The sequence below is a fragment of the Narcine bancroftii genome, chromosome 1 (assembly GCF_036971445.1).
Source record: "Narcine bancroftii isolate sNarBan1 chromosome 1, sNarBan1.hap1, whole genome shotgun sequence".
Taxonomy (NCBI): domain Eukaryota; kingdom Metazoa; phylum Chordata; class Chondrichthyes; order Torpediniformes; family Narcinidae; genus Narcine; species Narcine bancroftii.
In genome coordinates this window covers 470,852,871-470,869,693 of record NC_091469.1, presented here as the reverse complement: position 1 = coordinate 470,869,693, position 16,823 = coordinate 470,852,871, and the positions used below count along the sequence as shown (strand labels likewise).

Here is a 16,823-nt window from a genome sequence, read left to right as displayed (position 1 = left end):
CGTCTTTGGAATATGGGGAGTAACTGGAGCACCCTGGAGAAAACCCAGGGAGCCACGGGGAGAAAGTATGACAGGTTGGAACATTTGTTGCTGGTGCTTTAAATAATGTTGTGCAAACCATGGTGCTTCTCTAATTGAATCTGTTGCTGGAATTGTGAACCACCAGGCAGGCTGTTTCCTGTGGTGGGAGTAAGCAGAAGAAAATAGGACTGATAATGAGTTAGACTTAGTTATAAGTTTGTACAGCAGAGAACCAAGACCTAAATTCCACCACGTCCGTGCCAATATTTTTGCCCATCTTCTCTTATCCCATTTGCCTGTATTGGGGTGTATCTTTCTCTGCCTTGCCTTTTCAAATATCTGTCTAAATGTGTTGAACACAATAATTCTCTGATTCCATAATTTCTGAGTGCATTTTCATATATCAACTACACTCTGTGCGAGGGGTAAAAAGGAAATTGGAAAGTAGGACCTCTGGATTACTCTCGGTACCACGAGCTTGGGAAGGTCAGAACAGGAATATAGTGCAAATGAGTGGCTGAAGAGATGGGGCTGGTTTTCAAGTTCTTGGATCTTTGGAACCTTTTCTGGGGAAGGGGTGACCTGTACAAGTTGCACCTGAACTGGATATCCTGACAAGAAGGTAAGCTGATGCTGTTGGCAGAGAGTTGGGGGGGTGGGGACAAGGGGTTGGGAAACAAACTGAAGAGTCAGGAAGAGGTGGTTGGCGTACAGTCGAGGCAGCTGATTGGGAGTATGTGTGGAAGGTCAGCCAGATAGGGCGAAAGTACCTATGAGTTGCAATGCAACAAGGACATAGAGTCAAAAAAGTGACAAAGGGCTAAAGGTTTTGTATTTAAATATAAATATGTAGGTGACCTTACAGTTACAGCTACAGATTTGCAGGTATAATGTTGTGGTCATCACAGAGTTGAAGCTAAAGGATGGATGTCATTGGGAGCTGAGTGTCAAAGGATACAGTATTTCAAAAGTATTGGCAGATAAGCTGAGGGGTGGTGTTGGCTTTTGTTAAGGAATAACATTAACTCATTATGAAGAGGTGACGTAGGATTAGAAAATATAGAATCATTGTGGGTTGAGTTCATAAATGGCAAGGATAAAAAGACACTGTTGGCAAACGGTAGATGGGATGTGGACAACAAATTATAATAGCAAATAAAAGAGGCATGTCAGAAGGGCGATGTGAGCATGGATGATTTAACATGCAAGTAGATTGGGGAAAACCAGGTTGGGGCTGGATCACAAGTGAGAGAATATGTAGAATGCCTATGAGATGACTTCTTATAACAGGTTGTGGTTGAGCCAGTCAAGGAAATGGCAATTCTGGATTGGGTATTGTGTAATGAACCAGAGTTGACAAGGGAGCTGAAGGTTAGGAAATCCTTTGGAGGCAGTGATCATACTATGATAGAATTCTCCCTGCAGTTTGAGAGGGTAAAACAAAATAGAGATGTCAGTGGAACAAGGGCAACTTCAGAGGAATGAGAGAGGAACTGGTAAAAGCTGATGCAAAGGCACACTAACAGGGAGGTCAGCAGAGCAGCAATGACTGGAGTTTATGAGAGTGTTATGTTCTTAAAAAAAATAAAACATTTGAATGGAAAATTGACACAACTGTGGCTGACAAGAGAAGTCAAAGCCAAAGTAAAGGCAAAGGAAAGACATACAAGGAAGCAAAAATTAGTGGAAAGATGGAGGACTGGGAAACTTTTAAAGTCAGACAGAAGGTAACTAAGAAGGTCATTAGGAAGGAAAAAATGAACTGAAAGGAGGCTATCAAATAATATAAAAAAGGATGCCAAAAGTTTTAAGTATATAGAATAAAAAAAGAGGCAAGCGTAGAAAATTACGGTGTAGAGGAGTCACGTGATGGAGTAGTGGCCAGTTGGGGAACTCCAGCCCTCTCCAGAAAAGTTTAAAAAAGATAGAGAAAAAGCAAAGGCACAAACATAAAAACCAAAACAAAGTGAAAGTAAAAGTGTGGAGAAAATGGCAGCGAAGAAAGAAAAACCAAAAACAACGGGAAGAAAAGAAGAAGGAAAGACGTCGGAAGAAGAAGGTGAAGGCCTTACCTGTACGAGGAGGCCCGCCGTGGAGAGAGAAGCCTGCTCCCTGAGGTCAGTTGAAGCCCCGAACTCGGGACTACAAAAATGGCTCACGGAGCCAAACAAAAGTGCGCAACCGCGCATGACAAAAACAACACCGACGGGAGGGGGGACCAGCTGAAGAGTAGATCTCCACAGCTGAAACAGACAACTACAACACAACAGCAAGAAGAAAACATAGAAAATAACGAGAGCAAGAAAGAAGAGAGTAAAAATAAGAAATCAAAGAAACAACAGATGACCAACCCAGAGGAAGAAGACCAACATCAAGACACTTCTAATAAAAATAAGAAGACCAAAAATACCCAACAAAATAAAACAAACAACCCAACAAGAAAACCAGAAGAGACAGAGGTAAAGGACACAGATCCTGGAGTGGACTCAGAAGAAGAGGAGGAAGAACACAGAGAAATGGAAGATGAAGGGAAGGGATAGTACATGGATATATATTTTTTTAAAGAATATATGGAAACAGTAAAAGAATGGCAGTCACAAGAGTTCAGTGAAATAAAAAGAATAAAAAGTACAGAAGAAAAAGTGAATAGATTAGAGATGATCATGTCAGATATAGGAAAAAGAGTAGACAAGGTGGAAGAACGAGAAACAGCCATAGAAATGGAAGTAGATGACTTAAAAAAGAAATTAGAAGAATCTGATAAAAAAAGTTAAAGAAACACAAGAGCTGTTAGCTCAGAAGATAGATATAATGGAAAATTATAATAGAAGAAACAATATAAAGATAGTGGGCCTTAAGGAAGATGAAGAAGGCAAAAATATGAAAGAATTTATAAAAGAATGGATCCCCAAGGTCCTAGGAAGACCAGAATTACAGGAAGAAATGGAAATAGAAAGGGCACACAGAACATTAGCCCCTAAACCACAACAAAAACCAAGATCCATTCTAGTAAAGTTCCTAAGATATACAACAAGAGAAAATATATTGGAGAAGGCAATGAAGAAAATAAGAGAAGACAAAAAACCACTGGAATACAAGGGTCAAAAAATTTTTTTCTATCCATATATAAGTTTTGAACTCCTGAAGAAGAGGAAGGAGTTTAATGCAGCAAAAATAACCCTATGGAAGAAAGGTTATAAATTTATGTTAAAATACCCAGCAGTACTTAAAATAGTTATTCCGGGGAAGCAAAACAGACTATTCTCGGATCCGGAAGAAGCACAAAAATTTGCAGAACAACTACAAAACAGACAGAGAGATGAAGAGATGTAACAAGAACAAAAATGACAACGAACTATATATAAAAAAGAAGAAAGGAGAAGTAAGATCTAAGAAGGGAAAGAAAGGGAAGAAAGGAAGTAAGGAGGGAATTAAGAGAGGGACCTTTGTTTTATATGAAGATTAAAATCTTTTCTGGGGGGGGGCTGGCTGGGGAAGAATTACAGTCACTGAGAAATCAGTTGACGCTTGCGAGTGAATTCGCAAATCCAAATGGAGAGGGGAGATGTGGTTGCCCGACAAAGGGCAACACAGAAAGGGGAGGGACTATTGGGGTTAATGGAATTTTAGATATGAGAATAGTGGAAATATTTTATGTTTTAGAAATGTTGTCTTATATTGTGTTCAAAAAAAGAAAGCAGAAATGGATAAGAAGGGAAGGTGGTGATGAGGAAACGGAAAGGAAAGATAAACAAAGTATGAAATGACTACGTTGAACTATATGACTTTAAATATTAATGGAATACATAACCAAATCAAAAGAAAGAAACTGTTAAATTTACTGAAAAAAGAAAAAATTGATATAGCATTCGTACAAGAAACACATCTAACTGAAGTGGAACACAAGAAATTAAAGAGAGATTGGATAGGACATGTAACAGCAGCATCATATAATTCAAAAGCCAGAGGAGTAGCTATATTAATCAATAAAAATGTACCAAGCAAAATAGAAGAGGAAATAATAGATCCAGCAGGGAGATATGTAATGATAAAATGTCAGATATATTCAGAATTTTGGAATTTACTCAATGTATATTCACTGAATGAAGAAGATCAAAATTTTATGCAAGATATCTTTTTGAAGATAGCAGATACGCAAGGGAACATACTAATAGGAGGGGATTTTAACCTTAATTTGGACTCAAACATGGATAAAACTGGGAAAAAAAACTAACAGAAAGAAGAAAGTAACCAAATTTATAATTAAATTGATGCAAGAAATGCAACATTTGGATATATGGAGGAAACAACACCCAAAGGAAAAGGAATATTCATATTATTCGGGTAGACACAAAACATACTCAAGGATAGACCTATTCCTGTTATCAGCCCACATCCAAGGGAGAGTTAGGAAAACGGAATATAAAGCTAGACTATTATCGGATCACTCACCCCTGTTATTGGCAATAGAGCTAGAGGACATCCCTCCAAGAATGTATAGATGGAGATTAAACTCCATGCTACTTAAAAGACAGGATTTTAGAGAATTAATTGAACGACAAATTAAAATGTACTTTGAAATAAATACAGAATCAGTGAAAGATAAGTTTATACTATGGGATACAATGAAAGCGTTCATCAGAGGGCAAATAATAAGTTATGTAACTAAGATGAAGAAGGATTACAATCAGGAAACAGAACAGTTGGAAAGGGAAATAACAAATATAGAAAAAGAATTAGCAATAAAGGAAGATACAACTAAAAGAAGAGAATTGGCAGATAAAAAAATAAAATATGAAACACTACAAACATATAAGGTGGAGAAGAACATAATGAAGACAAAACAGAAATTTGATCTAGGAGAAAAAACGCACAAAATTCTAGCGTGGCAGCTTAAGACAGAACAAACTAAAAGAATGGTATTGGCATTAAGGAAAAAGGACAAACAAATTACATATAATCCAATGGAGATCAATGAAAACTTTTTTTTTCTCTCTTTTTAAATTTTTTATTTTTCACACCATAAATCACATTAGCCATGATATAGAGATCAATGAAAACTTCCGGGAATTCTACAAGCAACTATATCAAACTGAAAACGAAGGGAAAGAAGACAAAATAGATCAATTTTTAACTAAAATTTAACTACCAAAATTACAAACAGAGGAGCAAAATAAATTAATAAAACCATTTGAAATAGAAGAATTACAGGAGATAATAAAAAAACTACCGAACAATAAAACACCAGGAGAGGATGGATTCCCAATAGAATTCTATAAAACATTTAAAGACTTATTAATTCCTCCCCTTCTGGAAGTAATCAACCAGATTGATAAAACACAAAGCATACCAGATTCATGCAAAACAGCAATAATTACAGTAATACCAAAGACAGGGAAAGATCCACTTGCACCAGCGTCATATAGACCAATATCTTTACTTAACACAGATTATATGATAATAGCTAAACTATTAGCAAACAGATTAGCCGACTATGTACCAAAAATAGTAAATCTAGACCAAACTGGATTTATTAAAAAAAGACGAACAACATACAATATCTGTAAATTTATTAACTTAATTCATGCAGTAAAAGGAAATAAAACTCCAACAGTAGCGGTTGCTTTAGACGCAGAGAAGGCCTTTGACAGAGTAGAATGGAATTATTTATTCAAAGTACTACAAAAATTCAGACTACCAGAGAAATATATTAATTGGATTAAAGCATTATATAAGGTGCCATTGGCGAAAGTGACAGTAAATGGATATATAACAAAACAATTTAACTTAAGCAGATCAACAAGACAGGGATGTCCACTATCTCCCTCACTGTTCGCGTTAGCTATAGAACCACTAGCAGAACTGATAAGAACAGAAAATGAAATAAGAGGGATAAAAATAAAAGAGAAGGAATATAAAATCAGTCTATTTGCAGATGACATTATAATATACTTAACAGAACCAAAAATATCAATAAAAGAATTACATAGGAAATGAAGGAATATGGAGAAGTGTCGGGGTACAAGTTCAACGCAAATAAAAGTGAAGCACTGCCAATGAATAATGCAGATTTCACAAAGTTTAAGAAAGAATCCCCATTTAGATGGCAAACGCAAGCAATGCAGTACCTAGGTATACAACTAAATAAAAACCTCGGCCATCTATATAAACTCAATTACCATCCATTAATGAAAAAATTACAAGACGACTTAGAGCATTGGAAAGACTTACCACTAACACTGATAGGAAAGATAAACTGTATTAAAATGAACATTTTCCCAAGGATATAATACCTATTTCAGTCATTACCAATATGCCTAACAGAGAAATTCTTCAAGGAGTTAAATAAAATAATAAGGAATTTTTTATGGAAAGGGGGGAAACCGAGGATAGCACTAGGTAAATTAACAGAATGGTACAAACAAGGAGGCTTACAACTACCAAACTTTAAGAATTATTATAGAGCCGCACAATTAAGATACCTATCAGATTTTTATCAAACAAGGGAAAAACCAGATTGGACAAGATTAGAACTAGATAAAATAGGGGAGAAGATACCTGAACATATACTATATAAATGGGATGAAAAATTGGTGCAATGTGGGAATTCACCGGTATTACATCATCTGCTCAACATTTGGAAGAAGATTCATGTAGAAAGGAATAAAACAAATTACCTACTACCAAAACTAATATTGACGCAAAATCAACTAATCTCTTTCACAACAGATAACCTTTCCTTCAGAGAATGGGAGAGAAAAGGGATCAAAAGAATAGAAAATTGTTTTTTGGGAAATAAATTATTATCCTTTGAACAAATGAAGGATGAATATAATATAACTCATGATACAATGTTTGCATACTACCAACTGAAAACCTACTTGAAGGACAAATTAGGAAACAGTCTGAGGTTACCAGAAGGAAGCAATTTTGAATATGTGATTACAGACATAATGATAATCAAAAAATTTGTAACAAACATGTACATCAAACTGCAAGAAAAGGAGAACGAGGAAACAAATGGTAAACCTAAACAAAAATGGGAACAAGATCTAAATATAAAGATAAAGAATGAAACATGGGAGAAGCTATGCTCCGGAACTATGAGAAATACAATAAACACGAGGTTACGTATGATACAATATAACTGGATACACAGGCTATACATCACACCTCAAAAGTTAAATAAATGGGACCTAATAGTATCAGACAGATGTTTTCGCTGTAAAAAGGAAACGGGAACAACAATTCATGCAATTTGGACATGTGAGAAAGTTAAAAAATTTTGGGAAGATCTAAACCAGATATTAAATAAAATCACAAAAAGCAATATACGAAAAAATCCAGAGATCTTCCTCCGAAGTAATATAAGAAACAAAGAATTTGGACTCGATTTGGATGGAGCACAAAAAAGATTTGTTATGATAGCTCTAGCTATGGCAAAAAAATGTATATGTCATCCTGGAAATTAGAAGATAACTTGAGAATACAACTATGGTATATAGAAATGAATAAATGTATTCCATTAGAAAAAATAACATATAATTTAAGAAATAACATTACAATATTCGAACAAATATGGGAGCCATACATGAAACACAATAGAGAAATCCTACCGTGGACTTCTACCACCTAAAATGACAGAAGGAGAAGATAATGAAAAGAACTGAGTCAGTAAAATTTCTTGTTTATTTTTATTAAGTGACAACATTGTTTAACGGGTTTAATGTATCTTATAGATTGAACTTTAAATAAATGGGAAAGGGAGTGAGTGAAGGAGGGAAGGGAGGGGGAAAAAGGGGGAGAAAATGACTATATATTTAAGAAGAAAAGTGTCTATGTATCTTGGTCAATATGGTTTATAGTGTGAAAAATAAAAAAAAATTAAAAAAAAAGAAAATTACAGTGTAGAAATTATAATGGAAGTCAAGGAAATAGCAGAGGAACTGAATGATTTCTTGTGGAAAACGAGAACAGTATACTGATATTTCAAGGGTGTCGGGTAAGAGAGGTGAGTGCAGTCACGATTACCAGAGAGAGGGTGCTTGGGAAACGGAAAGGTCGAAGGGTAGATAAGTCTCCGGCCCAGATGGAATGCACCCTCTGGTTCTGAAAGAAGTAGCTAGAGATATTGTGGAGGCACAAGAAGCAATCTTCCAAGAAGCAATAGGCTCTTCTGCTATTTTAAAGAGGGAGGCAGTAGGAAGGAAAGTATAGACCTGTTAGCCTAACAGTTGTTCAGAAGCTGTTTGAGTTGATTGTCAAGGGTGAGGTTACAGAGCACCTGATGGTGCTTGACAAGATAGGCCAAAGTCAGAATGGTTTTCTGAAGAGAAAATCTTGCCTGACAAAACTCCTGCAATTTTTTGAGGAAACCACATGCAGGCTAGACAAAGAACATGCAGTGGATGTTGTTTATTTGGACTTTTAAAAGGCCTTTGACAAGGTGCTGCACATGAGGCTGTTCTACAAAATGAGAGCCCATGGAATTACAGGTAAGAGACCAGTGTGGGTAGAGCATTAGCTGATCAGTAGGAAATCGAGAGTGGGAATAAAAGGATTGTCTTCTTGTTGGTGAATGGTTACCAGTGGTGTACCACAGGGGGTTACTGTTGTGGCCACATCTTTTTAAGTTGTATGTTCATGATTTGAATTGCAGAATAAATGGCTCTGTGACCAAGTTTGCAGATGAAACAAAGATAGGTGGAGGGGCAGATAGTGAGGAGGAAACGGTGAGGCCACAGAGAGACGGGTAGATTAGGAGTATGGACAGAAAAGTGGCAAATGAAATACAGTGTTGGAGGGTGTATGGTAGAAGAGGTAGACAGCAGACTGTTATTTAGATGGGGAGAAAATTCAAAAGTCTGGTGCAAAGGGACTTGGGTGTCCTTGTGTAGGATACCCTAAAGGTTAACCTTCAGGTTGAGTTGGTGGTGAAGAAAGAGAATGCAATGTTGGTATTCATATCTGGAGGAAAAGGATACAAGAGTAGGGATGAGATGTTGAGATTTTATAAGGTATTAATGAGGCCTTGCTTGGAGTATGGGGTACAGTTTCGGGCTCCTTATTTAAGGAAGAATGAGCCGGCATTTTAGGTTCAGAGAAGATTTACAAGAATGATTCCTGAAGTGAGGGGATTGGCATATGAAGAATATTTGTCGGCTCTTGGACTGTACTCCTTGGAGTTCGAAAGAATGGGAGGGGGTGGGGGGGGAAGACACCTCAAATATTTCAAATGTTGAAAGGCATGACAGAGTAGATGTAGCAAAGTTGTTTCCTATGGTAGAGGAGCCAAGGACAGGAGGGCACAACTTCAGGATTGAAGGGCGCCCATTTAAAACAGATGCAGAATAACTTCTGTAGTGAACCTCTGGAATTTCTGGCAGCTGTGGAGACTGAGTATTGGGATATATTTAAGGCAAAGATTGAAAAGTAAATAGTCAGGGCATAAAAGATTATGGAGAGAAGACAGGGAAGTGGGGCTGAGTGGGAAAATGGATCAGCTCATGACAGAAAGGTGAAGCAAACTCAACAGGTGGAATGGCCTACTTCTGCTCCTATATCTTGTGGTCTTCAAAGCCTATACAATAGACAAGAAACAAGCAAGCTTAAAATGCACCTAGCTGATTCAACATATCCAATAGACAGGAAGCAAGCAAGCTTAAAATGCACCTAGCTGATTCAACATATCCAATATTCTGACTGTCTTATTAAGAGTTTTACACAGTTTTTTTCCAGAATTTAGATTTGATGTCAGAGTACATACATGGCATCATATACAACTCTTAAGATTCTTTTTTCCTGTGGGGCAAGCAGAATCACCAATTATTGTATACATGTAAACAAATAAACAAATGTAAACTGCAATACAGAGAGGAGAATTTAAAACCAACAATAAAGTTCAAAAGTAAGAGTCCCTAAATGAGTCCCTGATTGATTTTGTCATTGAAGAATCTGATGTTGGTGGGGAAGCGGCTGTTCCTGAACCTGGTGGTGTGAACCAGGTACATTACTGCTCTTGTTTTCTATGTCCAAACTTTAAATGAAAATACCTTCAAAATCTGTCCTGCTTTCTTCAGGAATCTGTGAGCACTGAAATCTTTTCTCTGTTTATTCAGATATATTGTCGGAGTACGTACATGACATCATATACAACTCTGGGATTCTTTTTCCTGCAAGGCAAGGCAGAATTACCACTTGTTGGTAGTGCAAAAAAAACTGAACACGATGTGCACATAAACAATTAAAGAAATGTAAACAGAGAGGGGAAAAAACAAAAGTGCAAAAGTAAGAGTCCTTAAATGAGTTCCTGATGGAGTTTGTTGTTGAGGAATCTGATGGTGGAGGGTTAGCAGCTGTTCCTGAACCTGGTGGTGTGATTCTTGTGGCACTTATACCTCTTTCCTGAGAACAGAGTTTGCACTGGGTGGTGTGGATCCTTGCTCTCCGACAGCAATCTTCCCTGTAGATGTTCTCGATGGTGGGGAGAGTTTTACCTGTAATATCCTGGGCTTTATCCAATACTTTTTGCTGATGTATGGTGTTCCCCTACCAGACTGTGAATCAACCAGTCAGCACATTTTCCGCCTCACATCTTTAGAAATTTACCGGGGTTCCGATGTCATACCAGACCTCTGCAAACTCCTGAGGAAGTGGAAGTGTTGACGTGCTTTCCTCAGGATGCCATAGTGTGTTAGGTTTAGGAAAGATCCTCCCAGGTAGTGACTCCCAAGAACTTAAATTTGCTCACCCTCTACACCTCTGATCCCCCAATGATCACTGGATCATACACCTCTGGTTTTCCCTTCCTGAAGTCAACAATCAGCTTGCTGGTTTTGTTGACATTGAGTGCAAGGTTTTTGTTGGTGCTTCATTCAGCCAAGTTTTTAATCTCCCTCTGGTATGTTGATTCATTGCTCCTTTTTATACCATCCACTATCATGGTATTGTCTGCAAATTTGTAGATGGTGTGTTGTTCTACCGAGCCACACAGTCATAATTGTAAAGCAAGTAGACCAGGGGCTAAGAATGCAGCCTTGTGGTGCCCCAAAACTGAAGGAGATTGTGGAGGAGATGTTCTTACCAATCCTCACTGATTGTGGTTTGTCGGTGAGGAAATCAAGGATCCAGTTATGAAGTGGGTTGTGGAGTCCCAGTTCATGGAGTTTGCCGATCATTTCTAAGGGAATGATGGTGCTAAATGCTGAACTGTAGTTTAAAAAAAGGCATCCTGATGTATGCATCTTTGCTTTCCAGGTGTTCCAGGGCTTTGTGCAGAGCCAGGGCTTTGTGAGATTGCATCAGCTGTAGACCTGTTGCTACGATAGGCGAATTCGAACAGATGGTTGATAGTCTTTTAGGCAGGTTACCATGCTCTTGTACAGTAGATGCCTGTTTGAAACAGGTGGGTATACACCCTGCAAGAGTGAGATATTGAAGATATCTTGAATACAGTGGGAAGTTGGATAGCACTGGTATCTAATACTTGGCTAAGTACGCCGTCCAGACAGGATCCTTTCCTTGGATCCACTATCCTGAAGGCAGCTTGTCCATCATCCTCCGATACGGACAGGAGAGTATCATTGGGAACATGGAGCTGTGCAGTGGTGGTTCTTCCTTGTTCTTGTGGTTGAATCAGACATAGAAGCAATTGAGTTCATCAGGGAGTGAAGGTTTTCTATCTACTAGACTGGATTTTTGTGGAAGGTTATGTCATTGATGCCCTGCCTCAGCTGTTTAGTATCCCTCGTGGTTTCACTTTTTATCAGGAAATTCCACTTCATCTGGGAGATGGCTTTCCGCTGGTCATAGCTCTTTCTGTAGTGATCAGGATCTCCAGACTTAAAATGCCTGAGATCTGGCTCTCAGCAGGCTCTGGATTTCATTATTCATCCAGGGCTTCTGGTTGGGGAAAACCCTGAACAATTTGGTGGGAATACACTCGTCCACAGGTGTTTTCATAAAGTCTGTGACAGCCCTGGTGTAATCACTCAGGTCCTCAGCTGAGTTCTTGAACACTGCCAAATCTGCTGAATCAAGGAAGTCCTGCAATCCTTCTTCAGCCTCCTGTGACCACCTTCTAGCTATCTTGATCTCCGGAGCCTCTCTTTTTAGGCACTGTCTGTATGAAGCTAGATGATCCGACTTAGCAAAATGTGGTCTCAGGAAAGAATGGTAGGCCTTCCTTATTTTGGAGTAGGAGTGATGGACTTCTGATTCAGCAGGTTAAATGCTGGTGGTAGTTGCGCAGGGTTTTCTTGAGTCAGACCTGATTAAAGTCTCTGACTAAGATTTGTAGTGGGTCCAGTTGAGCCGTCTTGTTTATTGACTACATCATACAGCTCTCCAAGTGCCTGTTTGTCATCGACATCAGGAATGATATAAACTTAGTTGAGAATCAACTGATGAGAACTCTTGGGAAAGATAGAAGGGTCTGCATTTAATTGAATGGTGCAGTAGAGCAGGAGGTTGACGTAATCCCAATGTCCATGCACCACCCAGTATTAATGAAAACACACACGCTGCACCCTCTCCGTTTTCCTGAATCTGAATTCTGATCCAGTCTGAATGGTGAAGCCATCTGAAATATTCCCTTAACTTGTTTATTCTCAAATGTGGTAACTTGTATTTTAATAATATTTGTGTTTTGCTTTACAATAGAAGGAAGTTCCAGTAAGTAATTGAACTATTAAAATTGTTCTCCATCTTAAGGTAACATGCAAAGCCTATCTGGATCACTCTTAAAAAGTGTATAAAATAATTTGAATGGCCTTCTCTAGTTTTAAACTGTTGAAGGGTTGTTTATTGTACACAGATTGGTAAACTGCAAAGGGACAGAGTTATTTGCAGAGTTATTAATTTAAAAAAAAATCTTTTTTTTATTTTGAAGGAAGAAAAAGCTTCGTTGCTGCACCGAACCCAAGAAGAAAGACGAAAGCGAGAGGTAATTTGTAGTTGATGTGAAGATGGGTGGTGTTGAGGAAGCACCAAGTCTGCAGAGGGACTTGAATATGTTGGGAAAATGAGGAAGGAAATGGCAGATGAAAAACAAAGTCTATGGTCATGCACTTGGGCAGAAGGAATAATGAAGTTGGTGATAATGAAAATATTCAGAATGGATCCTTGTGCAGGATTCCCTCAAGGTGAATTTGAAGGTTGAGTTGGTAGCAAGGAAAGCAAAGACAATGTTAATATTCATTTTGGAATATAAAATCAAAGATCTGATGCTGAGGCTTTATAAGGCATTGGTCAGACCACATAAGAAATATTGTGAGCAGTTTTGGGCCCCATATCTAAGGAAGGATGTGCTGGTATTGGAGAGGGTCCAGTGAATGTTTAAGAGAATGATCGTGGGGATGAGAGTATAAATAAGGCCTGGGATGCTTCTTCCTAGAGTTTAGAAGGGGGTGAGTGGTGGGGGGTGGGGTGTGTGTGAAATCTTATTGAAACATATTAAACATTAAAAGGGCTGGATTGTGTGGATGTGGAAAACAATATTTCCTTTAGCGTGAGAGTCTGGGACAAGAGGGCAGAGCCTCTGTTTTTTTAAAAAAAAGTATGTCCCTTTGGAACAGAGATAAGAAATTTCTTCAGCCAGAAGATAGTGAATCTGTGGTATTCTTTGCCTCAGATGGAAGCTAAGCCATTGGGGAGGTTTAAAGTGGAGGTTGATGGGTTCTTGATTATCGGGAGAAAGCAGGAAAATGGGGTTGAAATGGAGAATATTAGCCATGATTTGAATGGTGGAACAAATTTGATGGCCCAAATGCTCTTATTCTGCTCCTATCTTTTATGATCTTGAATTTGTTTTAAATCACTGAAAACTACAACATTGTGCAATTGGAAACATTTATGCATGGACTTTTGTTTTCATAAAACATTCTCTTTAACATTATTAGCTCACCATAATTTCAAATATAAAGTTTTTCTCAATTAGATTACATATTCAGATTTTACTGTCAACTCTTTTGTTTTAAAATAAAAGATGCTGAATATTTTAACCATTTTGATTTTTTTTTAAAGAAAATGGTGGCACTTTAGATAATTTGGATTTTTAAAAAAGTAAAGTATAATTTTAGGATTCTGACTTTTCAGGAAGAAAAGTGATGATACTTTAATTTCTGGGCAACCCATCACGAGCCCTTTCCACTTTTAACTCATGTCATCACTGAATACTCCGTGACCAGAAAGAAAATTCCAATAAATGAGCGCAGAATATCTTTAGCCTTGAGTATAATAAAATGCTGTTTTATGACACAATTGAAGTGCTTACCTTGGTTTATTGAAGCGACCAGTGGTTTTGGTAAAGCTGTACTGAGTTGCAGTTCATTCAATATATGGAATGTATTTCAGCCCAAGAGATCGGAAATATTTTTTGTGTTCAAAGCAAGCTTCCACTATTTTGTCATCTGCATTGATATTCATCAAAGTTAAATTGCATTGATGAAGACTTGCATTGACAGGAATTATAACTATAAAGGTTAAAATATCTTAGTGGTTTTGGTATCCTAAGGCTATGCATGCAATTAATGTCAATAAATTAGAGGGCTGGTATACAGTGGAAAGCAAGATCTTTCTACAAGTCAAAAATATGGGGTTGTTGGTATTTGTGGATGAGGTTTTGAAACTAATGATTATGATGTAGCCGACAAACGTGGCAACCATGCAGACCTGGGGGCAGGAAGATGGGGATCTCTGACAGGAAGCCGGCCAATCCCAGACCGGCGCTCTGATGAAGCAGAGCCCTGATGTCAGTGCCTGGGGCTTATATAAGTGTGAGAGGCAGAGCAATAAACCAGTCTCGTTCTCCAAGGTTTTTGTGTGCGTGTCATTCTTCTCAATGCTCATGTAGCGCAGATGTTACACTGGTGATCCTGATAGGTCCAACCGGCAGTTGGACCCGAAGATGATAGATCAAGATAATGGATTAAGCAGAGCCAGTGACCATCCACGCAGTCTCATTCAGGCTCCCAACGTTTTGGGTGTCCCAGCCACACGTGTGGTTTGAGCAGGCCAAGGCTCAGTTCCAACTTTGGCACATTGCTGCTGACAACACCAGCTACTTCTCCATTGTTAGCACCCTAGATCAGGACACAGCGGCAAGGGTCATAGACTTCCTACGACAGCCTCCAGAGCAAGGCAAATGCAAGGCCCTTAAAGAGCTGTTAATTCACACTTTCTGGCTCTCCCGGCGCGATCGCGCTGCCCGATTGCCGCATATGGACGGATTGGGGTCAGGGCCCCGTCTGCCCTAATAAGTGAGATGCTCGCTCTAACCGAGGGCCACAAACCTTGCCTGCTCTTTGAACAGATCTCTGGAGCAGTTGCCCGAGGATATAGGAACATAGGAAGTAGGAACAGGAGTAGGCCAAAAATGTCCCATCGAGCCTGCTCCGCCATTCAATACGATCATGGCTGATCTAATTTATGACCTAACTCCACCTACCTGCCTTCTCCCCATATCCCCATATTCCTCTATCCTGTATCCAACTCTTGCTTATGGATGAGGTCTTTACGGCAAGGCGGACATGCTCTGGAGAGCGAAGAAGGACACTAGCGTCATCGTAGACCACATCAGCAAGCCCCACATGATCAAGACCAGCGGAGAGGCAAGTTAATACCTCAGGACAGCTATGATACTATCATCAGCGATGGGGTGCGGAGGCCTGTCAATGACGCCGACCCAGTGGATTTCCAGGAATCACCCTGGCCAACCGTCGTTGATGGCTTTGGTGGTTGGCCCACGTGATAGCTTCTTTTACAAAGTCTGGCACTCCTTATCAGGCAGGCATTTCCTGGTCGACAACTGGCGCTGAGTTAAGCGTCCTATCCCCCCACAGGACTCGACACCCGCAATAATAAGCAGGGCCCAGCACTGAGGACAGCCAATAGCTTCTCCATTCAGACCTTTGGGACCCGGATCATTCCCCTTTGTTTTGGCAAAAGCCCCTTTACGTGGACCTTTGCCCTCGTGCAGTAGTGCAACCAGTCCTGGGGGCTTCTTCCTTCGGGCCCACTGCTTGCTTGTCAACCTCAAGCAATGTTTTTTGGTGCACGCCAGAGCTTTTCAGACTCTGCGTCTGGGGGAAGAAGAGCTACCCACCCTTCACCTGGATTCTATAACACTTTTGGACAATGAATTCACCTGGATCCTGATGGAGTTCCTCTCAATAGTGGCACCACAGTTCTCCGTGGCTGAGTCAAAGCATGGGGTAAGGCACTGTGAACTGACCGAGGGGGGCCCCCGCTCCACGCCAGGGTGCATCAACTCCCTCCTGAAAAGCTCAGCCTAGCGAAGGTGGAGTTTAAGAAAATGGAAGATCTGGGAATTGTGTGGCACTTCGACAGTCCCTGGGCCAACGCCTCCACATAGTGCCCAAATCAGCAGGGGGTTGGAGACCATGCGGTGACTGCCACCACCTTAACGAGGCCACCATGTCTGACAGATATCCCATGAGGTGGCTGGAGGCGGACCCGCTGACTGATACCACCACAGAAACCTACACCAGCTTACTCATCAACATATGGATGTCCAGATTTGGGATCCCAGAGCACCTAACCTTGACAGGGAGGCACAATTCACCTCTGGGCTCTGGGCAGCACTGGCTAACTTTTTGGGAACATAGCTCCACCACACCACGGCGTATCACTAGCAGGCCAATGGTTGGTGGAGCAGTTTCACAGGCACCTGAAGGCAGCCTTTGTGGCCTGGCTCAAAGGTCTCTACTGGGTGGATGAACTGCCTTGGATCCTGTTGGGATTCGTACTGCACTGAATGAGTACTTTAATGCCTCCGTGGTGGA

At 39.7% G+C, this 16,823-nt stretch overlaps 1 protein-coding gene across 9 annotated transcripts in view; it reads left to right on the top strand.

Annotated features, from left to right (window-relative positions):
- Positions 1–16,823, top strand: part of ube3c (ubiquitin protein ligase E3C) — a 194,879-nt gene that overhangs the window by 13,159 nt on the left and 164,897 nt on the right. For all 9 annotated transcript variants that reach the window (XM_069914744.1, XM_069914737.1, XM_069914740.1 and 6 more), the window contains exon 3: positions 12,911–12,964. In XM_069914744.1, the coding sequence (XP_069770845.1) occupies positions 12,911–12,964 (54 nt within the window). The remainder of the gene's footprint in view (positions 1–12,910; positions 12,965–16,823) is intronic.